This window comes from Loxodonta africana, chromosome 10 (genome assembly GCF_030014295.1).
Source record: "Loxodonta africana isolate mLoxAfr1 chromosome 10, mLoxAfr1.hap2, whole genome shotgun sequence".
Lineage (NCBI taxonomy): Eukaryota > Metazoa > Chordata > Mammalia > Proboscidea > Elephantidae > Loxodonta > Loxodonta africana.
This window is the reverse complement of record NC_087351.1, coordinates 43,555,126-43,578,907: the sequence shown is the minus strand read 5'-3', so window position 1 is coordinate 43,578,907 and position 23,782 is coordinate 43,555,126. Positions and strand designations below refer to the sequence as shown.

Below are 23,782 nucleotides of genomic sequence, written 5' to 3'. Positions count from 1 at the left end.
CCTCTTAATCACATACGGCAACTAGATCATGAAAGAAACATTTGTACCATATTCAAGTATAAACATAAGGATACTACTATGTCAAATTAAAATAGAGTTCAAAATCTATGAAAAACTTCCTAGGTACCATTATGATTATAACCTATAAAATGATATTATAAAAATGTCATTACCTAAACCTGTTTATTGTTGTTAGACGCCATCAAGTCGATCCTAACTTATAGCAACCCCATGTGTGGAACAGAAGTGCACCATAGGGTTTCCAAGGCTGTGACCTTTCAGAAGCAGATCACCAAGCCTGTCTCCTCAGGCACCACTGTGGGGGTCTGAATCACCAACCTTTTAGCTAGGAGTCGATGAATTAACTGTTTATGCCGCCCAGGGACACCGTACCTAAACCTAGGTAAGTTACATTTATGTCATTAATTTCAATTAAATTGCCACTGCAATATTCAGTATATTTTTAAAGGTCTGTTACATCTTGATGCAATATTTGAAATTAAGGATCAATAATAGATTTTTTTTAAATATGAATACTCAAAGCTCAAGAGTTTAACCCATTCTATTGCAAGATAGCAAAAACGCCTTTTTGATAAATTAAAGTCAATCTTACTTAACACAACGAGTCATACAAGTGAGTACTATTTTTGTTTTGTTTTTAATAACTAACATACTAAAGGCATAGTAGAACACATGAAAAGGCAAACTTGCATTTGCATCACTTAACAAGTGGGCGATCATGGATAAATTACCTAACCTCGTGGATCCTCGATTTCTTCATCTGTAAAAGAAAGCTTAAGAAGATATCTACCTTATAGGATTTTTGTGAGGATTACAAAGCAGTGTGAATTTGTGATGATTAAAGAATAGCTAACATTCATATTTTTATTAACATTTATATAGCACCAAGTGCCAGGTACTTCCTAAACACTTTGTTATTGTTGCTGTTAGGTGCAGCTGAGTCGATTCCAACTCATAGCAAACCCATGTGACAGAGTAGAACTGCTCCATAAGGTTTTCTAGGCTGTAATCTCTAAGAAAGCAGATAACCAGGTCTTTCTCCCATGGAGCAACTGGATGGGCTTGAACTTCCAACTTTTCAGAGAGCAGCCAAGCACTTATTTCTCACTGCAACCGTATGAGGTAGATGTACAATAATTCTCGATGAAGAAACCAAGGAGCACAAAAGTTAGTAACTTGCCCAAGGTCAGGCAGTTTGTAAGTACAAAAACTAGGACAGGAACTCAGGGAATATGCCTGCAGAATCACACATAACCAGTAAAACATGCTGCCGCTCTCTAATGAAACAAATTAAGTCAAATTCCTAGCACAAAAAAAGTACTCAGTAAGTGTTGGTGTCCTTTACCCTCCACCAAGACCTCTTTATGCATTCAAGCAAGGAAAATAAGCATTCATTCTCAGCAAGAAGTTATTTACCACACAAAACCACCATCCAAACTAGCATTCTAATTACATGATATACATAACTAAAATACATAACAAAAGCTTTGAGAATAATAAAATGTCTCTTAACGTGCACTTATAATTTTTATCCAAATTGACACTATTTTTTATTTTAAAAGCAAGAACCACGTCTAGTTTAAAGTTTTATATGAGATCACTGTAAAAAAATAGCCTCTACTAAATAAGTGGCAATATTTCACAGAAATTGGACTTACAGTATACAGTATGATGAATTGTTTTTTATATGGCCTTTCTCACCATAGTCTTGTGACTCCTACAAAGTGATTGAACGTGACTATGCAAATAAGGTGGTCGTGGCCCACCAATGGAACTGGACAGCTTGCTAATAATGCAAATAAGGTGCATGGCATCCTTGTGGGGGGGAGGGGTCATGTAAATAAGGTATATAGAACCTTAATGAGGGGATTGGTCAGTTTTGCAATCCCACTAGGCTTAAAATGAGCCATCCCACAAGGTCATGGAAGCTCCACAGACACACACAAACTTCCTGAGGGACTGAATTGCTGGGCTGAGGCCTGTGGAGACCATGGTCACAGGAAACATCTAGCTAAATTGACATAACATGGTTTATAAAGAAAATACATTCTACTTCGGTGAGTAGTGTCTGGGGTCTTAAATGCCTGTGAACAACCATTTAAGACACTCCATTGATTTCATCCCTTTAGGAGCAAGCAAGAGTGAAGAAAACTAAAGATATAAGGGAAAGATTAGTCCAAAGGACTAATGGATGACAACTACCATGGTCTCCACCAGACTGAGTTCAATACAACTAGATGTCGCCCGACTACCATTGAATGTTCTGACAGGGATCACAACAGAGCTGGAGAAAAATGTAGAACAAAATTCTAACTCACAAAAAAAGACCAGACTTACTGGCTTGACACAGACTGGAGAAACACCGAGAATATGGCCCCGGACACCCTTTTAGCTCATTACTGAAGTCACTCCTGAGGTTCACCCTTCAGCCAAAGATTAGACAGACCCATAAAACAAAACGAGACTAAAGGAGCACACCAGCCCTGAGGCAAGGACTAGAAGGCAGGAGGGGACAGAAAAGCTAGCAGTAAGGAACCCAAGGTCCAGAAGGGAGACTGTTGGCACGTCCTGGGGTTGTTAATCAATGTCATAAAACAATATGTATACTTACTGTTTAATGAGAAGCTAGTTTGTTCTGTAAACCTTTATCTAAAGTACAATTAAAAAAGAGCCATCCCTGAGATGGATGGAGGGGACCTCACTATCACGAAGAAGAGCTGGGAGCAGAACGCATCCTTTGCACCTGGCGTCCCTGCCCTGAGAACCTCCTAGACCCAGGAGACAGACAGAGAGCTGTAACACCAGAGACGGCACAAGACAGTGAGAAGCAGCAGCAGAGAAACAGCAGCAGCAGAACCAGGAGACCAGCACAAGACACCACAGTAGGCTTTCTGGCCCACAGAGCAAGGCAGTTACAGTGGGTGTGCTGACCCACAGAGCAAGAGAGCTAAGCGTCTTCAGGCAGGAGGCTTCCTGGAACAGTGGAGTGCCTCCGAGCACTTGCTGGCAGAGTTAGAGCTCTGCAACACTTGTCTGAGCAGGGCAGAGGCCAGGCTGGCCCAAGAGGCCTGAGGGGCCATTGGCCAAGAGGCCGAGGGCCAGAAAGACACCTGCCTGTGGGCAGGGCCAAGCTGTCCTGACCAAAGAACTGTATCCTGAGCTGTTCTTGATCCTGAATTGTAACATGTTACTTCCCTAATAAACCTCATAACTGTGAGTATGGTCTCTTGAGCTGTGTGTGGCCATTGCAACATATTATTGAATCCAGCAGAGAGAGAGTGCTGTGGGAGGGACAGCTGGTGTCAAAATTGATAAAAAGGATGGAGAGAGGAGGTATGTTTGACCTCTGCCTCATAGGAATCAGCCTTGGGTTTTGATCTTGATTCTCCTTCTCCCTTGTGATGTCAGAGGAAGTCAGACATCCCAACCATGCCAATTTTTTTACAAAGTATTAGCCAATTTTTAAGATATATACTTACGTAGATTATACGGAAAAGATACAGCCAAAAATGCAGTGAAAAAAATAAACAAAGGCTCACAAGCTCTAGCCTAGAAGACATTTGGCAGGGCCAAAGGGAAATCAGCTATTGATTATGATGGATACTAGGCAACAAAAGAAGCAATTTATTATAGTCTGCTTCTTATTTTCTTTTTGTTGTAGTGGTATGGAAATCTATGTTTCTAAGCTAAAATCAAATGCACAGTACTTACTACAGACTAATACATATAATAAGAGCCAGTGAGTAAATTCTTACTGTGTGCCAGGTATTATGCTAGACACATTACATATATCTCTGTATTTCACCATAGCTCTGTAGAAGTAGGCAGTATTATTACCACACATTTCACAGATTAAAATCTGTGGCTCGAGGAGGTCAAGTTGAACTTGCCCACGCTCACACAGTTAATAAGTGAAGAGTTAGGATTCAAATATAAGGTTACCTGAATACAAAGCCCACACTCAAGCCTAGCTGTACATCAGAATTACCTGGAGAACTTGTTAACGAAAATAAATGGTCAAATCCCAGACCTAAAAATACCAATTCCCAGAGATTCTGATTTATTTAACAAGGTCCCCAGGTGGTTCTTAAATAGCCAGCTAGCACTGGTCCTAGGAGTAGCATTTATAAACCACCATATCACCCCAATTGCTTCCTCCATGTTCCATTATGTTTAGTGATTAGAAGGTAAGGATTGTAGGGTCCCAGGCATACAGCTTTAGACTCAAATACGTGTTATTCAAAGAGTAAGGACTGAATTTTAGATTGAGAAATACATTTTGGTAAATAGTATCGCCATCTTTTTATTCATCACCAAAACCTGGAGTCATCTTCAATTCTTCCCTACCTTTTAACCTGTCTCTTAATCTATCTCTCCTTTGCCTTTCCACTAGTAAATAGGTTTTATCACCTGCAGACACTACTGATTATTACCCAGTAGCCTCTGTTACCCAACCCCTAATTCCTGCTTCTTTCAGCAGGTGGAGCCACCTTCTACTCTACAGGTGGAGAGTTTCAGACTCCCTACTTTTTCAGTCTCCCTTGCAGCTAAGACATACACAGTCATGAGTTCCAATACAGGCCAGTGAAACTAAGGAGCACCTGGTGAAACTCTTCTTCTCTAACAAAAATACAATAAAGGAACACATCCTTCTTCTACCTCTTTGTGGTTGAGTGAGGCAGCCTTCCTAAGACCATAAGACTTGAGGTAAGAGAAATGCAGAAATGCTGCCCCAGAGCCCTGACATGGTGGAGCTGCTTTTTAACCAACTCTGTAACTTCCAGGCTTGTTATGTGAAATAATAAACCCCATTTTGAGCCAACTTTAGACAATAAGTCAATTCTCACTCTAGCTATTGCAATAGCCTTCCTAGCCTCCATTCCCTAACATCACTAAGACACCTTTGAAAAGCACAGGTTTTTATCAAGAACATTACACCAGTGGAAAACTTTCTAAGGTGGCCCACTGGTCACAGGACAAAATCCAAACTCCTTTACATGTCATATACATCAACTCAATCTTTTAGTCTGATTCTAGGTAGCTTCTTGTCCCAATACACCATATGCTATAGCCATACAGACTACTTTTTCATGCCAAGCACCTTGTAATTTCCTGCTACCATGATTCTACTCACATAGTTCCTTCAATCTAGAATTATCTTCTTTTCTGCTATTTTTCCGCCAGCCAAAATTCTACCCAGCCTTCTCTACTTAAAATTGGAATTAATTTCTCTCTTCTCTGGTATTAATATACTCAGTTATACCACCAACTGAAACACTTGCCACACTCTTCCTTGTACATAAGTTAGTATGTGTAATATCTATCGACCCTGCAAAGCAGGAAGCTTTGTGAAGAAGTACCCATAAGTAAACAGTGCCTAACACAAGATGTCACCTTAAGGCCTATGGTGCACCTGACCCAAGCCATGGTGTTTTCAATTGCCTAACAAGCACGTGAAGGCTGGACAATGAATAAGGAAGACCAAATAATTGACGCCTTTGAGTTGTGGTGTTGGCGAAGAATACTGAATATACTATGGACTGCCAAAAGAACTAACAAATCTGTCTTGGAAAAAGTACAGCCAGAATGCTCATTAGAAACAAGAATGGTGAGACTTGGTCTCCCATACTTGGGGCATGTTATCAGGAGGGACCAGTCCCTGGAGAAGGACATCAAGCTTGGTAGAGGGTCAGTGAAAAAGAGGAAGACCCTCAACAAGATAAACTGACACAATGGCTGCAACAATGGGCTCAAGCATAACAACAATTATGAGGATGGCACAGGACTGGGCTGTGTTTCATTCTGTTGTACATGGGGTCACTATGAGTCGGAAGTGACTCGATGGCACCTAACGACAACAACAAACACAAGATGGTCCTTCGATTGTTCAATAACAATTTATCCATAATCATTTAGACAGTCTCAACTATGTTATTTAGGAGCCAAAAAGGAATGAAGATTGTATTTTAAAAGGAAAGAAAAATGGTAACGAAAAATATTTTGAGCTATTTATGAAAATTAGTTTTTCAAGGTACCTCAAAACCTCTTTGAACTGAAGGTACAAAATAAAATGTTTTAAGAATTGCTAAATGAAAATCATAAAGACAATGTAAAGCCTTACAAAATGCTGAAAATACTTATACATGCCAATTCATCTCTACTCTCTAATCATTAAAATAACTTCTTAAATTCTGTGACAGTAAACTTCACAACTTCAATTTCATTATCATTCTAGTCCAACAGAAAGACAACTAGGAAATACAAATGAAAATCACAGTAAAATACCCCTTCACACCTGCTAGGATGACTATAATCAAGAAGATAGATAATAACAAGTGCTGGACAGGGTACAGAAAAATTGGAATTCTCACACATTGCTGGTGGGAATGTAAAATGGTGCAGTCCCTTTGAAAAACAGTCTAACAGTTCCTCAAATGGTTAAACGGAGAGTTACCATGCAACCAGCAATTTCACTCCTAGGTATACAGCCGAGAAAACTGAAACTACACGTCCACACAAAAACTTGTACACGCATGTTCACAGCAGCATTATTCATAATAGCTGAAAAGTAGAAACAACCCAAATGTCCACCAATTGATGAAATGGATAAATAAAATGTGGTATATCCACACAATGGAATATTATTCAGCAATAAAAAATAAAGTACTGAAACATGCTACGGTGCAGATGAACCTTGAGAACATTTTGCTAAGTAAAAGAAGTCAATCACAAAAGCTACATACTATATGGTTCCATTTACAGAAAATGTCCAAAACAGGCACATCTATAAAGACAGGAAGTAGATAACTGGTTGTCTACAGCTTGGAGTTGGGCTGAGGGCAGAGGGATGAGGGGTGATGGCTACAAGGTACAGGGTTTCTTTGTGGAGAAATGAAAATGTTCTTAAATTGTGGTGACAGTAGCACAACTTTGTGAATATACTAAACACCATTGAATTGTACCCTTTAAATGAATGAATTGTATGCTATGTGACTACATACCAATAAAGCTGTTTTCAAAAAAACTATAAGGACGCCAGTCAACTATGACAAATAGCAAGCTTTAAGCAAACATGGATTACTTATCAGCAGGCAAAAAAACAGACTGAAAGGTATTATGTTTTTCCATCTTGACCAAAAGTTGACTGCAAAAGTTCAACACATTTTCTAAATTTTCACAATTGGGGTAATTCTACTGTATACCAAAGTTGAAGAGTAAACAAATGTATTTTTTTCCCATTCTATTTATATTCAAGTTTGCAAGTACTAAATCTTTTATTTCAAGATAATTGACCAGACCTTTAAAGAAGCTTTCAATTTATTGTGTCATGAGTGTATATTTAATATGCATATTATTTCTTAAATGCATTCGGAAAGTGTATCTGACATCAACTCTGTTGTACAGTCAGGAAACCTTGACCCTTCTCTCTCTCCTCCCAAGACCTATCAGTTCTACCTCCTTCTCCATTCCCACTGCCTAGTCCACACCATCACCATGCTCTTTTCCTAAGACACTGTAACAGCCTAAGCTAGTCTCCTGCATCCTTGCTATTCTTCATACAACAGCAAAGTAATTTTTAAACAAATCTGATCATGTCTACCCCCTCCTTAAAACTGCTTCCCATTGCCTTTAGGATAAATTTCAAAATTCTTGGCATGGCCTCCAAGGCCTGTATGATCTCATTCTTGCCTACATTCCAGACTTTTCCAAAGCCATGTTTCCTCTCACATTGACTGCTGCCTCACTGAGGCTCTTTCAGTTCCTCTCCCTCCCCGTGTTCCTTCTCACTTAGGGTGCTCTGACACAAAGGTCCTTGCTTTCAGGGAGCTTTCATTCTAATTGGGAGAGGAGTAACAAAGACGGAAACTAATAATAAATAAATAAGGATTTGGGGGCAATAATAATTATTACTATGAAAAAAATTCAATAGAGCACCATGATAGAGAGTAATGGTGGTTATGGGAAGGCAGATGTGACAAATATTACTTTCTCAAGGACATCTTCCTACAACTCTCAGATTAGGATCAGTAGACTGTTATATGCTCTCCTGACACAGCACTTCTCCTTTGTGGCACTCATCATGGAGGTAAATAAATAACTTGGACTGTCTTATTCATCACTCTATCCAAAATTCCTACCATATTCCTTCCTACAGAAACCAGTTGTCATCAAGTAGATTCTGACTCATGGTGACCCAACATGTGCCAGAGCAGAAATGAGGTCCATAAGGTTTTCTATGGCTGATTTTTTAGAAGCAGATTGCCAGGCCTTTCTTCCGAGGTGCCCCTAGGTGGACTCAAACCTCTAACCTTTAGGTTAACAGACAAGCACATTAGCCGTTCATACCACCCAGGGACTCCATCTGTCATGTGGCTTGTTATTGTTGTTGTTAGCTGCCATGGAGTCAGCCCTGACTCATGGCAACCCCACGCACATCAGAGGGAAATGCTGCCCAGTCCTGTGCCATCCTTATGATTCAGATTAGACTGTGGTGATCCATAGGGTTTTCACTGGTTGATTTTCAGAAGTAAATTGCCAGGCCTTTCTTCCTAGTCCATCTTAGCCTAGAAGCTCTGCTGCAACCTGTTCCACATCAGAGCTACATGTAAGCCTCCAACGACAGGTAGGTGTTGGCTGCACATGAAGTGCACTGGCCAGAAGTCAAACTCGAGTCTCCAGCATAGAAGGTGAGAATTCTACCAAAGTACATAGTCAATAAATATAATTTAAAGGAACATCTTGGATTCTCCAGTTTCACAAACTGAATCAAAAAACTATAGGCCATGTGATGTAATCAGCTAACGTACCCAAATTTCTTCCAGAGCCAAAACTAACAGTCACCAGGAGAGGTCATCTGCCCCATCCCTCCATAAGCCTGGTATCCCCTTTCTGAAACCTTTAATTTACTACTTCCTATGTCATATTTCCTGCAATGTTTCACAAGACACACACTTAAATAACAGCTGGCTTCCATCTCCCCAATCTAATTATGAATAAAAATAAAACATCATTTACATTATCACAATCATTTCCGTGCAAATGTGAAAGTGTCAGAGCCCTTACTACAAGGAGAAGTAGCAGCCTTGTAGGGGATTTTGGTACAGGCAGATGTTAGCTACCCAAGTTCCGTTTATAGGACTTGTTCCCAAGCAAGTCTATTCTTTACTGACTTCAATTTCCTCCTTTAAAAACGACATTTGGTAGAGTCTCTGGATTCCCACATTTTCCTTTTGATGAATTATAATATCCTTTAGTAACATCAGACCAAATTCCTTTTTTTCTCCGTTATTAAAACAATTTCTACTACCAGTAAGAATTTATGCTCAAAACAAGTATTACTTATAATGGGGAAAAATTATTTTAAAAGAACGAATACTCACAAGCCTCATGATGTGACCATTGCAAAGACAAAACTGGGGGCTAACTGAGCTGAGCAATTCTCATTAAATGGAGAAGAAAAAAGTAATATTAAGATTTGCTTCCTAAGTGCCCAGTCAAATGCCTATGAAACCGCTGCGTCTAGGGGAAGTTCGAACCCAGTATTGTTGCAAATATCCATCTGGTTCCAAATACATCCCCCACCCCTACCTCATCCCGCTAGAGTGTTCACATCCTTCTTTTGAAATTTAATCCTTTGGGAAAGAAATGAGACCGGTAATCTAACTAAAAAGCCTCTCTGCTGGTGAAAAAACAAGTATACAAATTCTCCCCAAACGCCCTTACCCTGGATGGATGCCACCCTTAGTAATGCACAGCTGGTGTTTGCTCACTAAAACACTCCCTTCATAAACAAGCCCCCTCTATCCTATTATCACTGGCGTCTATTAATTTTCAAATTGTCCCTACCATGATAAACTTTCTATGCTATGTAGCTTTTGGAAACAACCATTGTAGTCAGTTTCCAATTCATTCTGACACTCTTTTTTTGTTGTAATTCCTCAGAGAACTCCTAAAAGAACAAAGCTCACCACTATTTTAAGCCAAAAAAAAAAAAGCAAAGGAATTGGCTAACAAAATAGCAACAGACAACTGCTTAAAATCAATGTGCTATACCAATCAGAACTTTTAAAACCAATGCCAAACTTTTTTTTAATTCTCCACAACTTTAAAACTTAAATAAGTCTTAAAATTCATCTATTTCTTTATCACAGCCTTAAAATGTACCATTTTCAATATCTGACAAAGGCCCAAAGTCAGTTAAATGAGGAAAAGACAGTCTAACAAATGGTTCTATCATAACTGTATATCCATTTGCAAAAAAATAAAACAAGACCCATACCTCACACCATGTACAAAAACTAACTCAAAACGGATTAAAGACCTAAATATAAAATCTAAAATGATAAAGATCATGGAAGAAAAAATAGGGACAATGCTAGGAGCCCTAATACATGGTATAAACAGAATACAAAACATTACTAACAATACACAAACACCAGAAGAGAAGTTAGATAACTGGGAGCACCTAAAAATCAAACACTTATGCTCACCAAAAGACTTCACCAAAAGAGTATAAAGACAGCCTACAAAATGGGAAAAAATTTTTGGCTACGACATATCCGCTCAGGGTCTAATTTCTAAAATCTACAAGATACTGCAAAAACTCAACAACAAAAAGACAAATAACCCAATTAAAAAAATGGGCAAAGGATATGAACAGGCACTTCACTAAAGAAGACATTCAGGTAGCTAACAGATACATGAGGAAATGCTCACAATCATTAGCCATTAGAGAAATGCAAATCAAAACTACAACAAGATATCATCTCACCCCAACAAGGCTAGCATTAATCCAAAAAACACAAAATAATAAATGTTGGAGAGGTTGTGGAGAGACTGGAACACTTAAAAACTGCTGGTGGGAATGTAAAATGGTACAACCACTCTGGAAATCCATTTGGCACTTCCTTAAAAAGCTAAAAATAGAACTACCATATGATCTAGTAATCCTACCTCTTGGGATATATCCTAGAGAAATAAGAGCCGTCACACAAATACATCTATGCACACCCATGTTCACTGCAGCACTATTCACAACAGCAAAAAGATGGAAGCAACCAAGGTGCCCATCAATGGATGAATGGGTAAGTAAATTATGGTATATTCACACAATGGAATACTACGCAACAATAAAGAACAATGAATCTGTGAAATATCTCATAACTTGGTTGAATCTGGAAGGCATTACGCTGAGTGAAATTAATCAGTTGCAAAAGGACAAACATTGTACGAGACCACTATTATAAGAACTCAAAAAAGGTTTAAACACAGAAGAAAACAGTTTTTGATGGTTACAAGGGTGGGTAGAGAGGAAGACGGGTATTCACTAACTAGACAGTAGATAAGAATTATCTTAGGTGAAGGGAAGGACAATATACAATACAGGGGAAGTTAGCACAACTGGACTAAACCAAAAGCTAAGAAGTTTCCTGAACACAACCGAACAATTCAAGGGAGAGAATAGCAGGGGTGGGGGTCTGGAAACCATGGTTTCAGGTGACATCTATTCAATTGGTATAACAAAGTTTATTAAGAAAATGTTTTGCATCCCACTTTGGTGAGTGGTGTCTGGGGTCTTAAAAGCTAGCAAGCAGCCATCTAAGATGCATCAATTGGTCCCAACCCACCTGCAGCAAAGAAGAACACCAAAGACACAAGGAAAATATTAGCCCAAGAAATGGAAAAAAAAATAGAAAGGGCCACATAAATCGAGGCTCCATCAGCCTGGGACCAGAAGAACTAGATGGTGCCCAGCTACCACCAATGACCACCCTGACAGGGAACACAACAGAGAGTCCTTGACAGGGCAGGAGAAAACTGGGGTGCAGAACTCAAATTCTAGTAACAAGACCTGACTTGATGGTCTGACTGAGACTGGAAGAACCCCAGAAGACATGGCCCCTGGACTTTCTGTTAACCCAGAACTAAAACCATTCCTGAAGCCAACTCTTCAGACAAAGGTTAGAGTAGACTATAAGACACAAAATGACACTCAAGTAGATAAGTGAGACTAAATGGGCACCTCCTGCCTGGAGGCGAGATGAGAGGGCAGAAATGGACAGGAGCTAGTTGAATGGACATGGGAAATTCAGGGTGGAAAGGAGGAGTGTGCTGACATATTATAGGGATAGCAACCAGGGTCACATAACAACGTGTATATAAATTTTTGTATGAGAAACTAACTTGAGCTGTAAGCTATTACTTAAAGTACAATAAAAAATAAAGGAAAAAAAAAGATGTACCATTTTCTCAAATCTGTCCTTACTTCGGAGTTAATCTTATTCAGTTCCATACTACTAGATATCATCTATACTCTGATGACACTCAGCGTATCTACTAGGGTGTTTATCAACATTTTAAACATTACATGTGTAAAAGGGAACTCTTGATTTTAACCCCAACCTGTTCTCCACACAGCAGTACATCCTTTTAAAGAGTAAATTAGATCATAGCACTACTCTAGTCAAAAACCTTCCTCATCCATTCAGGAAAAAAAGTCCAAATTTCCACCATAGTTTACAAGGCTCTGTGTAACATGCCTCCTGCCTACCTTCCCATTAGTCCACTTGTCACACTGGTCTTCTTGCTATTCTTCCAACAAGCCAAGTTGATTCCACCTCGAGGTTTTTGCTCTTGCTATGTTCCAGTTTCTCAAATCATTCAGATCTCTTCTCAAACGTTATGTCTTCATAGAACCTCTGCCCGATCACCCTACCTAAAATAGCACCTCCCATCACTGTATATTCCCTTAACACTACTCTGGTGTTTTTCATAGCTTTTATTACTATCAGAAAATATATGTGTATTTATTATGTCTCCTCCACTAGACTACAAACTGCTTGAGGACAGAAACTTTGACTACCACATGGTAGACAATCAGTAAATACTTGAATGAATGTATAATATTATTGCTGTTTATAGAAGCTATGTATTATACTCTTTATCTTGATTTCATATAAATAGATTTTAACAGATGTTAAAAGAAATCAAGTTATTAGAAGCAACCAGGGGGAGGTCTCAATAATCCAAGTTCCCATTTCGTCTTTTCACTTATGGTCAGGCCTTGAAGATAGAACAAACCCTTTGCAATGCAATTAGTGTGGACCAGAACCAGGTAACTCCCCAGAGACTTTCTGCTAGATCTTCCTCTTCTACTCACCAGTTACCCCCTAATAGGAAAAAGGACTGTCAAGGTTCAGACTCCTAAAGATTACCATAAATATAAAGCCTTTCCTGACTTTTGCCATAGACTGCTCATTTTAAAAAATGTGCTATGATATGTGAATACTTAATTATCCTAATTACTCTCAAATGCTCCACACCAGAACTCTGTCTGGCTCTCCCTACTCCTGTTCTGGGCAAGCTCGAGTCTGTGTTGATGATGTGACCACTGAGGACCTGTCAGGCTACATGGAATATTACTTATATATTCCCAAGAAAATGTTCCACATGGCAGAAATGATGTACACCTGATAGCAAGAAGCTAATTACTATGCTTTAAAGCAATGAAGGGTTGTCAGAGATTTAGTTAATGGCAGACCTTGCAGCCACTTTGTGTGAGAAGAGATCTTCTGTTCACTGTGTTCCGATAAAAACATGTCTTGGCATCTCAGTTTAATCTTCACTCTTTAAACTTACTCTCTATGTTCTTACACATCCACCAAGGCAAGCAGATCTAAAAAGCAATTCCCTTTTAGAAATGTTCCTGGGAGATAAACCTTAACTACTTGAGTCTGGGAGCGGTGGCTATATGGTAAAAAGCCTTTGTAAAACAGTACATTTTTCATTCAGTTTAAGATTTGGTGGTCAAAGAAAATCAAATATGGTTTTGTAACTGAACAGAACATTTCTCATGCTGTAGTTGCCAGCCCAGAATTATAGAAGTTATATGACTGATTTAAACCATCTCTGATTTAATGCAAGACTTATCATCTTGAAAGGTTTATCGTGTTATTGTTAAGCCAGAGATCTAAGGCTTAGATTCAATATGAATAAATTAGCTGGCCTGCCTGGGCAGCAAAAAATGCTCACAGGTGCTTTTAACTTTTATATCTCTGACACCATCACTTAAACCACGTATCACCTGGCAGTGGCATGATAAAATAGTACCCATGCCCCAATTTCAATAACAAGACCCTCTCCATAATTAAGCAGGTAAATGGAAATTTAGCATTTGCTATTCTGCTGCAGAGAGGCCAACAGAAAAAAATCACAAACCAATGGATTTACGCCCATTCAGAATGAGAGAGAATTTTCATTAATGTTTCTTGGCCAGGATATTCTTCAGCTGTAGAAAATATTTTAAATAGCCTACTACAAATATGACATAAATGTCCTGTTGTCCCTTAAGTAAGCTATATTTTTTAAATCATTTTTAAAGAAAATACATACATGGGGAGTAGGACTGAACATGATGAACGTCTTTTATTTAGGCCACTCCAAATAGTCAAAAGGATAGGACCAGGGCTTGACCAGTTTCCACAGTGACTGGCAAAGAGCCCCATCACACTCCGAATAACATTCCAGCACAAGTTTGAGAGCAAAGGCTGTTTCAAGGTTTGGAGCAGCCTCATGCTTCTCGCTCTATTTAGGGAAAATCTAAACAGAGAGCAGCCCTGTCTCCATGCAGGGGATCTAGACTGCCTTCAAGAACTACCTAAATCACCCTCCTCCCTTAATTCAAGAATGTTACATTGCTTAAGAGCCACAGGCCGTAATCCAACTTGCCATTTATTACTCTTAGAAAATCCTAGCTTCTTATCTGTCTTGACAGTAATAAAATCATCTTTTAAAGCAACAGTAGGACAGAGTTCTTCCTTCCAGCTCAGCTGAAAAATAGGTGGTTGTGCTTTATCACTCACTGAAGTAGAACATGCGGCCTGCTTTCTTTAAGCGGCCATTTAAGATTTTTATAGATGTACAAAGGAGACTTATGCCCTTTTGGAAAACAAGAGAGGAGAGCCTTTCCAACAAAGCTTCTTAAGAAAAATAGCTAAAGAACTAACTATTTAAAACAACAACCCATTTTCTGTAAAATTGGTTGATGTGGTTAATTTGGCAAAGCATTTGAGAGATGAAGGCGGAAGCAAGAAGATGGTGAGAGGTTCAAGCTTATAATTATTTTGTCTTATTATACCAACAATAAATAAAGACTCTTTAAAAGTTTCTCCCTTTCATCTGAACACTCATTGACCCATTTCTGCACAGCAGTGCTGACCCCAGCCCTTTCACACAGTACAACTGCCAAAAGTGAACATGTTCCTGACCAAAAAGAAACAGGTTGGAACGAACTCTGTAATGTGAAATGTTTCAAGGTCAAAATTAAAGCTTTAAAGTACTACAAATGAAAACAATACTGTTCTGATTTGAACTTTATTTTTATCTCCTTTAATCTTATCAAAGCTTGTTTTAAATCTAACACTTGCCCACTTCCCTGCATTTTCTGGCACACAGGAATCATGTTCCAAATATAAGTGTTTGGTTTTTATTGTATATGTATTAACTGAAATAAAAATGTTGAAGGATGATAATTCCTATTTAAAAGCTTCTCTAAGCATGATTTTCCCAATGCAAGCATTACTCCTTGTTAATTTCATAGACACTTTAGAAAACCTAGTAACTCTGGTAAACCTTAGGACAACTATATCAAAATGTAATCTTTTCGTCAGTTAGCAAGCATTTGCTAGGTATGTAACAATGGCCTAGCCACTAACAACTGAGATGATTTAAGACTGAGTCTGATCTCGTGGAGGCCACTGTCACTGTAATGGCAGGAGATAAACATACGAATCAATAGGAGAAAGGACAACATTACCTGAAGTAACTATGAACGCTTCACAGACGAAGTGACATCTAACATGAGATCTGGAGCTGGCCAAATAAGGTGAGAAAACAGCAGATGCAAAAGAGCAGAAAAAGCAAAGTCAAGGGAAATTTAGGTAGAGTCTGCCTTTAATAACTCAGCTACTGGGAAACATACCTGATAAGGGCTTAATATCCAGAATGCTACAGCTCAACAACAAAAAGACCAACAATCCAATTACAAAATGGGCAAACGACTTGAATAGACATTTCTTCATAGAAGATATACAAATTACCAACAAGCACACTGTCACAGACTGAATTATGTCTCCCCAAAAATATGTGTATCAACTTGGTTAGGCCATGATTCCCAGTAGTGTGTGGTTGTCCTCCATTTCATGATTCTAATTTTATTTTCAGAGCATTAGGGTGGGATTGTAACACCACCCTTACTCAGGTCACCTCCCTGATCCAAGGTGAAGGGAGTTTCCCTGGCAAGCGGCCTACATCACCTTTTATCTCCTTTATCAAGAGATAAAAGGAAAGGGAAGCAGAGAGTTGCAGACCTCATACCACCAAGAAAGCAGCACTGACCCAATTAAAAAATGGGCAAAAGGTATGAACAGGTACTTCACTAAAGAAGACATTCAGGTAGCTAACAGATACATGAAGAAATGTGCACAATCATTAGCCACTAGAGAAATGCAAATCAAAACTATAAAGAGATTCCATCTCACTCCAACAAAGCTGGCATTAATCAAAAAAAAAAACACAAAATAATAATAAATGCTGGAGAGGTTATAGAGAGACTGGAACACTTATACACTGCTGGTGGGAATGTAAAATGGTACAACCACTTTGGAAATTGATTTGGCGCTCCCTTAAAAAGCTAGAAATAGACTTACCATATGATCCAGCAATCCCACTCGGAATATATCCTAGAGAAATAAAAGCCTTTATACGAACAGATATGTGCACACCCATGTTCACTGCAGCACTGTTTACAATAGCAAAAAGATGGAAGCAACCAAGATGCCCATCAACAGATGAATAGATAAATAAATTATGGTATATTCACACAATGGAATACTACACATCGATAAAGAACAGTGATGAATCTGTGAAACATTTCATAACATGGAGGGGTCTGGAAGGCATTATGCAGAGTGAAATTAGTCAGCTGCAAAGGACAAATATTATACAAGCCCTCTATTATAAGAACTGGAGAAATAGTTTAAACAGAGAAGAAAATACTCTTTGATGGTTACGAGAGGGAGGAGGCCGGGAGGTATTCACTAATCAGATGGTAGATAAGAACATTATAGGTGAAGGGAAAGACAACACATGGTAAAGGAGAGGTCAGCACAACTGGACTAAACCAAAAGCAAGGAAGTTCCTGAATAAACTGAACACTTCGAAGGCCAGCATAGCAGGGGTGGGGGTTTGGTGACCACAGTTTTGGGGGACATCTAAGTCAACTGGCATAATAAAATCTATTAAGAAAACATTCTGCATCCCACAGTGGCGACTGGGGTCTTAAACGCTAACAAGTGGCCATCTAAGATGCATCAATTGGTCTCAACCCACTGGACCAAAGGAAAATAAAGAACACCAAAGACACAAGGTAACTATGAGACCAAGAGGCAGAAAGGACCACATAAACCAGAGACTACATCAGCCTGAGACCAGAAGAACTAGATGGTGCCCGGCTACAACCGATGGCTGCCCTGACAGGAAACACAACAGAGAACCCCTGAGGGAGCAGGAGAACAGTGGGATGCAGGCCCCCAATTCTCATAAAAAGACCAGACTTAATAGTCTGACTGAGACTAGAAGGACCCCAGAGGTCATGGTCCCCAGAGCTTGTTAGCCCAAGACAGGAACCATTCCCAAAGCCAATTCTTCAGCAGGGATTGGACTGGACAATGGAATAGAAAATGATACCGGTGAAGAATGAGCTTCTTGGATCAAGTAGACACATGAGACTATGTTGGTATCTCCTGTCTAGAGGGGAGATGAGAGGGCAGAGGGAGTCAGAAGCTGACCAAATAGACACAAAAAGAGAGTGTGGAGGGAAGGAGTATGCTGTCTCATTAGGGGGAGAGCAATTAGGAGTATATAGCAAGGTGTATATAAATTTTTGCATGAGAGGCTGGCTTGATTTGTAAACTTTCACTTAAAGCACAATAAAAAGAAAGCAGCACCGGGAGCAGAGCACATCCTTTGGACCTGGGGTCCCTGCATCTGAGAAGCTCCTCGACCAGGGGAAGCCTGATGAAAATGAATCTTCCTCCAGAGTCGACAAAGGCAGAAAGCCTTCCCGTGGAGATGACACCCTGAATTTGTACTTGTAACCTACTAGGCTGTGAGAGAATAAACTTTATTAAAGCCATCTACTTGTGGTATTTCTGTTATAGCAGCACTAGATGACTAAGGCACACACAAAAAGATACTCAATGTCATTACTCATCAGGGAAATGCAGGTCAAAATCACAACGAGATACCATTTCATAATCACTAGCATGGCTATTATCAGAAAAAGGGAAAATAACAAGTCTTGGAGAGGATATGGAGATATTGGAATACCCATTCACTTCTGGTGGGAATGTAAAACAGCACAGGCATAATGGAAAAGTTCGCTGGCTCTTCAAAAAGTTAAACATAGAATTACTCTGTAACCCAGCAATTTCATTCCTAGGTATATACCCAGGCGATGTGAAAGCAGGAACACAAATAGATGCTTCTACAACACAGTGTTCACTGCAGCATTATTCATAACACCTAAAGGTAGAAGCAACCCAAGTGTTCATTAACAGATGAATGGATAAACAAACTGTGGTATATACAAATGATGGAATATTATTCAGCCATAAAGAGAAAACAAATTATGACATACAATATGACAAGGGTAAACCTTAAAAACAATGCTGAGTGAAATAAATCAGACACAAAAAGACAAATTTTATACAATCCCATTTATATGAAATATCCAGAATAGGCAAATGCATAGTGGTTACCAGGGACTAGGGACAGGGAATGAGGAGTTATTACTTAAGGGGTACTGAGTTTCTATTTGGGATTGAAAACTTTTTGGAAATGGATAGTAGTGATGGTAGCACAACATGGTTAATATAACTAATGTCACTGAATTGTACCCTGAAAAGTGGTTAAAATGCATTCTATTAAGCCCAGCATAATCCTGATACCAAAACCAGACAAAGACACCACAAAAAAAGAAAAATAATAGACCAGTATCTCCCATGAATACAGACGCAAAAATTCTCAACAAAATTCTAGCTGGTACTGAGTGTTGTGGGACCATGGTCTTGGGGAACACCTAGCTCACTGGCATAACATAGTTTATAAAGAAAACGTTCTACATTCTGCTTTGGTGAATAGCATCTGGGGTCTTTGTGAGTGTCCATCTAAGATACTCTACTGGTCTCACCCCTTCAGGTGCAAGGGAGAATAAGGACACCAAAGATACAAGGGAAAGATCAATCCAAGGGACTAATGGGCCACAACTACCACACTCTCCACCAGACTGAGTCCAGTACAACTAGATGGTGCCTGGCTACCACCGCTGACTGCTCTGACAGGGATCATAATAGAGGGTCCCAGACAGAGCTGGCGGAAAATGTAGAACAAATTCTAACTCACAAAAAAAAGACCAGACTTACTGGCCTGACAGTGACTGAAGAAACCCTGAGAGTATGGCCCCCGGACACCCTTTTGGCTCAGTAATGAAGTCACTCCCGAGGTCCAACCTTCATCCAGGGATTGGACAGGCCCATAAAACAAAACAAGATAAGAGGGCCACAGCAGCCCAGGGGCAAAAACTAGAAGGCAGGAGGGGACAAGAAAGCTGATAACGGGGAATACAAGGTCGAGAAGGGAGAGTAATGACATGTTGTGGGGTTGTTAACCAATATCATACAACAATATGTATACTAGCTGTTTAATGATAAGCTAGTTTGTTCGGTAAACCTTCATCTAAAGTACAATAACAAGAATACGATATTTTTAAAAATTTAAAAAAAACAATTCTACCCAATAGAATTCAGCATCATATCAAAAAAATAATATACCACGATGAAGTAGGATTCATACCAGGTATAGAAGGATGGCACTACATTAGAAAATCAATCAATGTAAACCACCACATAAATAAAGGAACCACATGATCATCTCAATCAATGCAGAAAAGGCAGTTGACAAAGTCCAACATCCATTCTTGACAAAAACTCTCAATAAAATAGAAGGGAAATTTCTCAACATAATAAAGTGCATCTATACAAAACCAACAGCCAACATTGTTCTTAATGGAGAGAGGGTGAAAACATTCCCCTTGAGAACAGAAACAAGACAAGGATGACCTTTATCACCAGTCCTATTTAAAATTGCGCTGGAAGTCCTAGCTAGAGCAAAAAGGAAAGAAAAAGAAATAAAGGATATCAAAATTGGGAATGAAGAAGTAAAACTGTCCCCATTTGCAGATGATATAATACTATACATAGAAAAGTACACAAGAAAACTACTGGAACAGATTCAGCAGAGTGGCACGATATAAGGTAAACATACAAAAATCAGTTGGATCCCTATGCGCCAATAAAGAGAACGATGAAAAAGAAATCAGGAAAACAAAACCATTTACAATTGACCTTAAAAAAATAAAATACTTAGGAATAAACCTAACCAGAGATGTAAATGGTCTATACAAAGAAAACTACAAAACGCTACTGCAAGAAACCAAAAGAGATCTAAATAAATGGAAAAACATACCATGCTCATGGATAGGTAGGATCAACACTGTGAAAATGACAATTCTACTCAAAGCGATTTACAAATACAATGCAACCCTGATCCAAATACCAACAACATTCTTTAAAGAGATGGAAAAACTAATCACTAACTTTATATGGAAAGGGAAGAGGCCCCAGATAAGTAAAGCAGTATTGAAGAAGAAGAATAAAGTAGGAGGACTCACACGACCTGACCTCAGAACCTACTATACAGCTACAGTAGTCAAAACAGGCTGGTATTGGTACAATGACAGGTACAATGACCAATGGAACAGAATTGAGAACCCAGATGTAAATCACTCACCTATGGTCAACTGATTTTCAACAAGGGCCCAAAGTCCATCAAATGGAAAAAAGTCAGTCTTTTTTAACAAATGGTGTTGGCAAAACTGGATGTCCACCTGCAAAAAAATCAAACAGGACCCATACCTCACACCACACACAAAAACTAATTCAAAATGGATCAAAGACCTAAATATAAAACCAAAAACTATTAAGATCACAGAAGAAAAAACTAGATCAACGCTATAGGCCCTAATACACGGCATTAACAGGATACAAACCATAACTAACAACACACAAACTCCAGAAGATAAGCTAGATAACTGGGATCTTTGTGCTCATCAAAAGACTTCACCAAAAGAGTAAAAGGAGAACCTACAGACTGGGAAAAAATTTTTGGCTATGACAAATCCGACAAAGGTCTAATCTCTAAAATCTACAGGAAAATCCAACACCTCTACAACAAAAAGACAAATAATCCAATTAAAAAATGGACAAATGAAATGTAAAGACACTTCACCAAGGAAGACATTCAAGTGGCTAACAGACACATGAGGAAATGCTCGCGATAACCAGCAGTTAGTGAGACCAAGATGGTGGAATAGTCAGACACTTCCTGTGGTTCCTCTTACAACAAAGACCTGAAAAAACAAGTGAATTGATTATATCTAACAATCTAGGAGCCCTGAACATCAAAGGCAAGGTTGAACAATCACACTGAGCAGCAGAGGGAGAGAAAGACAGTTCAGAAGCAGCGAGGAGTTGCCAGACCTGACCCGGTGGCAACCAGCAACCCACAGGCCAGATTCCCTGGCACAAGCGTGGTGAGACAAGCAGTGGCATTCAGGACATGTTTTCCACTTCGGGAGAGACTGAGCGGCGGAAAGTCCATTCATGCCTCCACAATTAGCTAAAAGCAGAGCACAATCAGCAAAAGCTAAGTACTTGCATCTAATCTACCACATAGAGCAAAAAACATACATTTGGGAAAAAAACTCTCTCCCATTTACCTGACTCCTCTCCACTCTGCACCAGTCTGGAATTGGCTTCAGCAATAGCCACTTTCCCTAGGCCAAAAGTAGGACCTGTCGAGCACCCTGAAACATTCTCCCGGCCTTGGGGAAGGAACAAATAGGGAAAAAATAATCTGCAGGCTCCTGTAAACTGGGAACTCAGGGTAGAAACAGCTCCTTTGCCTAGGCACAGGCACAAGGGGTCCACAGACTCTGAATGCCTTTCAGCCCTGCATAGACTTGTGTGGGCCCATTCCAACAGCACGATCTCATTAGCACAGTAGAACAGCATATATACCTGAAGTCTAACTTCAACTGTTCCAGCTATCTGGTGGAGAGGCAGGTTCGTGATGTTTGACACCACTTTGCCTTTTAAGCAAGGTCCTCACCTACTCACATCATTCTCTCAGTTTAGGAAGCTAGAAGTCTGAATTCAGGGTGCTCTCAGGGAAGACATTCTGTCTGTGCTGGCTCTAGGGGAAGGTCCTTGTCATCAATCTTCCCTAGTCGATGAGCTTCTCGGCACAATGGTCCAAAGGACGAGCTATTCTCCCAGCTCTTATTTCTTGTTTCTTGGTGGTGTGAGGTCTCCCTGTCTCTCTGCTTTTCTCTTTTACATCTCAGAAGAGATTGACTAAAGACATAACTTAATCTTACAGATTGAATCCTACCTCATTAACGTTACTGCCTCTAATCCTGCCTCATTAACATCATAGAGGTAGGATTTACAACACATAGGAAAATCACATCAGATGACAAAATGGTAGACAATCACACAATACTGGGATACACGGCCTAGCCAAGTTGACACATATTTTTGGGGGACACAATTCAACCCATGAAAAAGAATGAATGAGAACTGGGTAAATTAACACAGCCAGTATAGGCTACTCTCTTAAGTCTGGTTGTATTGGAAAGATAAAAGGGAAAGCAGAAGCTTGAGGCAAAGCAAGGGTTAAAAAAAGATATACTGATTTGTTCATTCATCCAATAAATACATATTTATATTTTTGTCTTTATTTGTAGTAAGATGAATAGATTCATAACCGAGGAGGAGGAATTAGTAAAGAGAAGCTGAAGATAACAGAAAGCAATTAATCACGCAAATTCCTAGAACAGGCAGGAAATAAAGGGCCAAAGTCCAGACAGAGGAATGAAGCATTACTTTCTCTGAGGCAGGAGGGAAAGAAAGTAATGATGACTAAGAGATGCCCTTGAGAGAGGGAGTGGACATTAAAGAAGTTACCAATGAAAAGCCTATTTTTCATGTGGAATAGGAGTCAAGATCATCTGCCATGACTGAAGGAACTGGAGGGAAATAGAAGGCTTGAGGACAGTGAGAAAGATTTGTTGTCTTGTTGTTAGGTGCCGTCAAGTTGGTTCCAATTCATAGTGACCCTATGTACAACAGAACTACCCAGTCCTGAGACATCATCATAATGGTTGTTATGCTTGAGCCCATTATTGCAGCCACTGTGTCAGTTCATCTGGTTGAGGGTCTTCCTCTTTTTCGCTGACCCTCTACTTCACCAAACACAATGTCCTTCGCCAGGGATTGATCCCTCCTGATAACATGTCCAAAGTATGCGAATGAAGTCTCCCATTCTTGCTTCTAATGAGTATCTGGCTGTACTTCTTCCAAGACACACTGGTTCATTCTTCTGGCAATCCATGGTATATTTAATATTCCTTGCCAACACCATAATTCAAAGTCATCGATTCTTCTTCAATCTTCCTTATTCATTGCCCAGCTTTCACATGCATGTGAGGTGACTGAAAACACCATGGCTTAGGTGAGGCATGCCTTAGTCCTCAAAGTGACATCTTTGCTTTTTAACACTTTAAAGAGGTCTTTTGCAGCAG

The 23,782-nt window shown here is 39.5% G+C and overlaps 1 protein-coding gene across 4 annotated transcripts in view; it reads right to left on the bottom strand.

The window, feature by feature from the left end:
* Positions 1-23,782, bottom strand: part of NUBPL (NUBP iron-sulfur cluster assembly factor, mitochondrial) — a 245,809-nt gene that overhangs the window by 197,671 nt on the left and 24,356 nt on the right. The window contains exon 1 of one of the 4 annotated variants that reach the window (XM_023546097.2): positions 9,402-17,440. The exons of the other annotated variants lie outside the window; for them this stretch is intronic. Coding sequence (XP_023401865.1) covers positions 9,402-9,410 — 9 coding nt within the window. The 5' untranslated portion in view covers positions 9,411-17,440. Of the gene's footprint in view, positions 1-9,401; positions 17,441-23,782 lie in introns of those variants that run through there. 4 annotated transcript variants of the gene reach the window in all.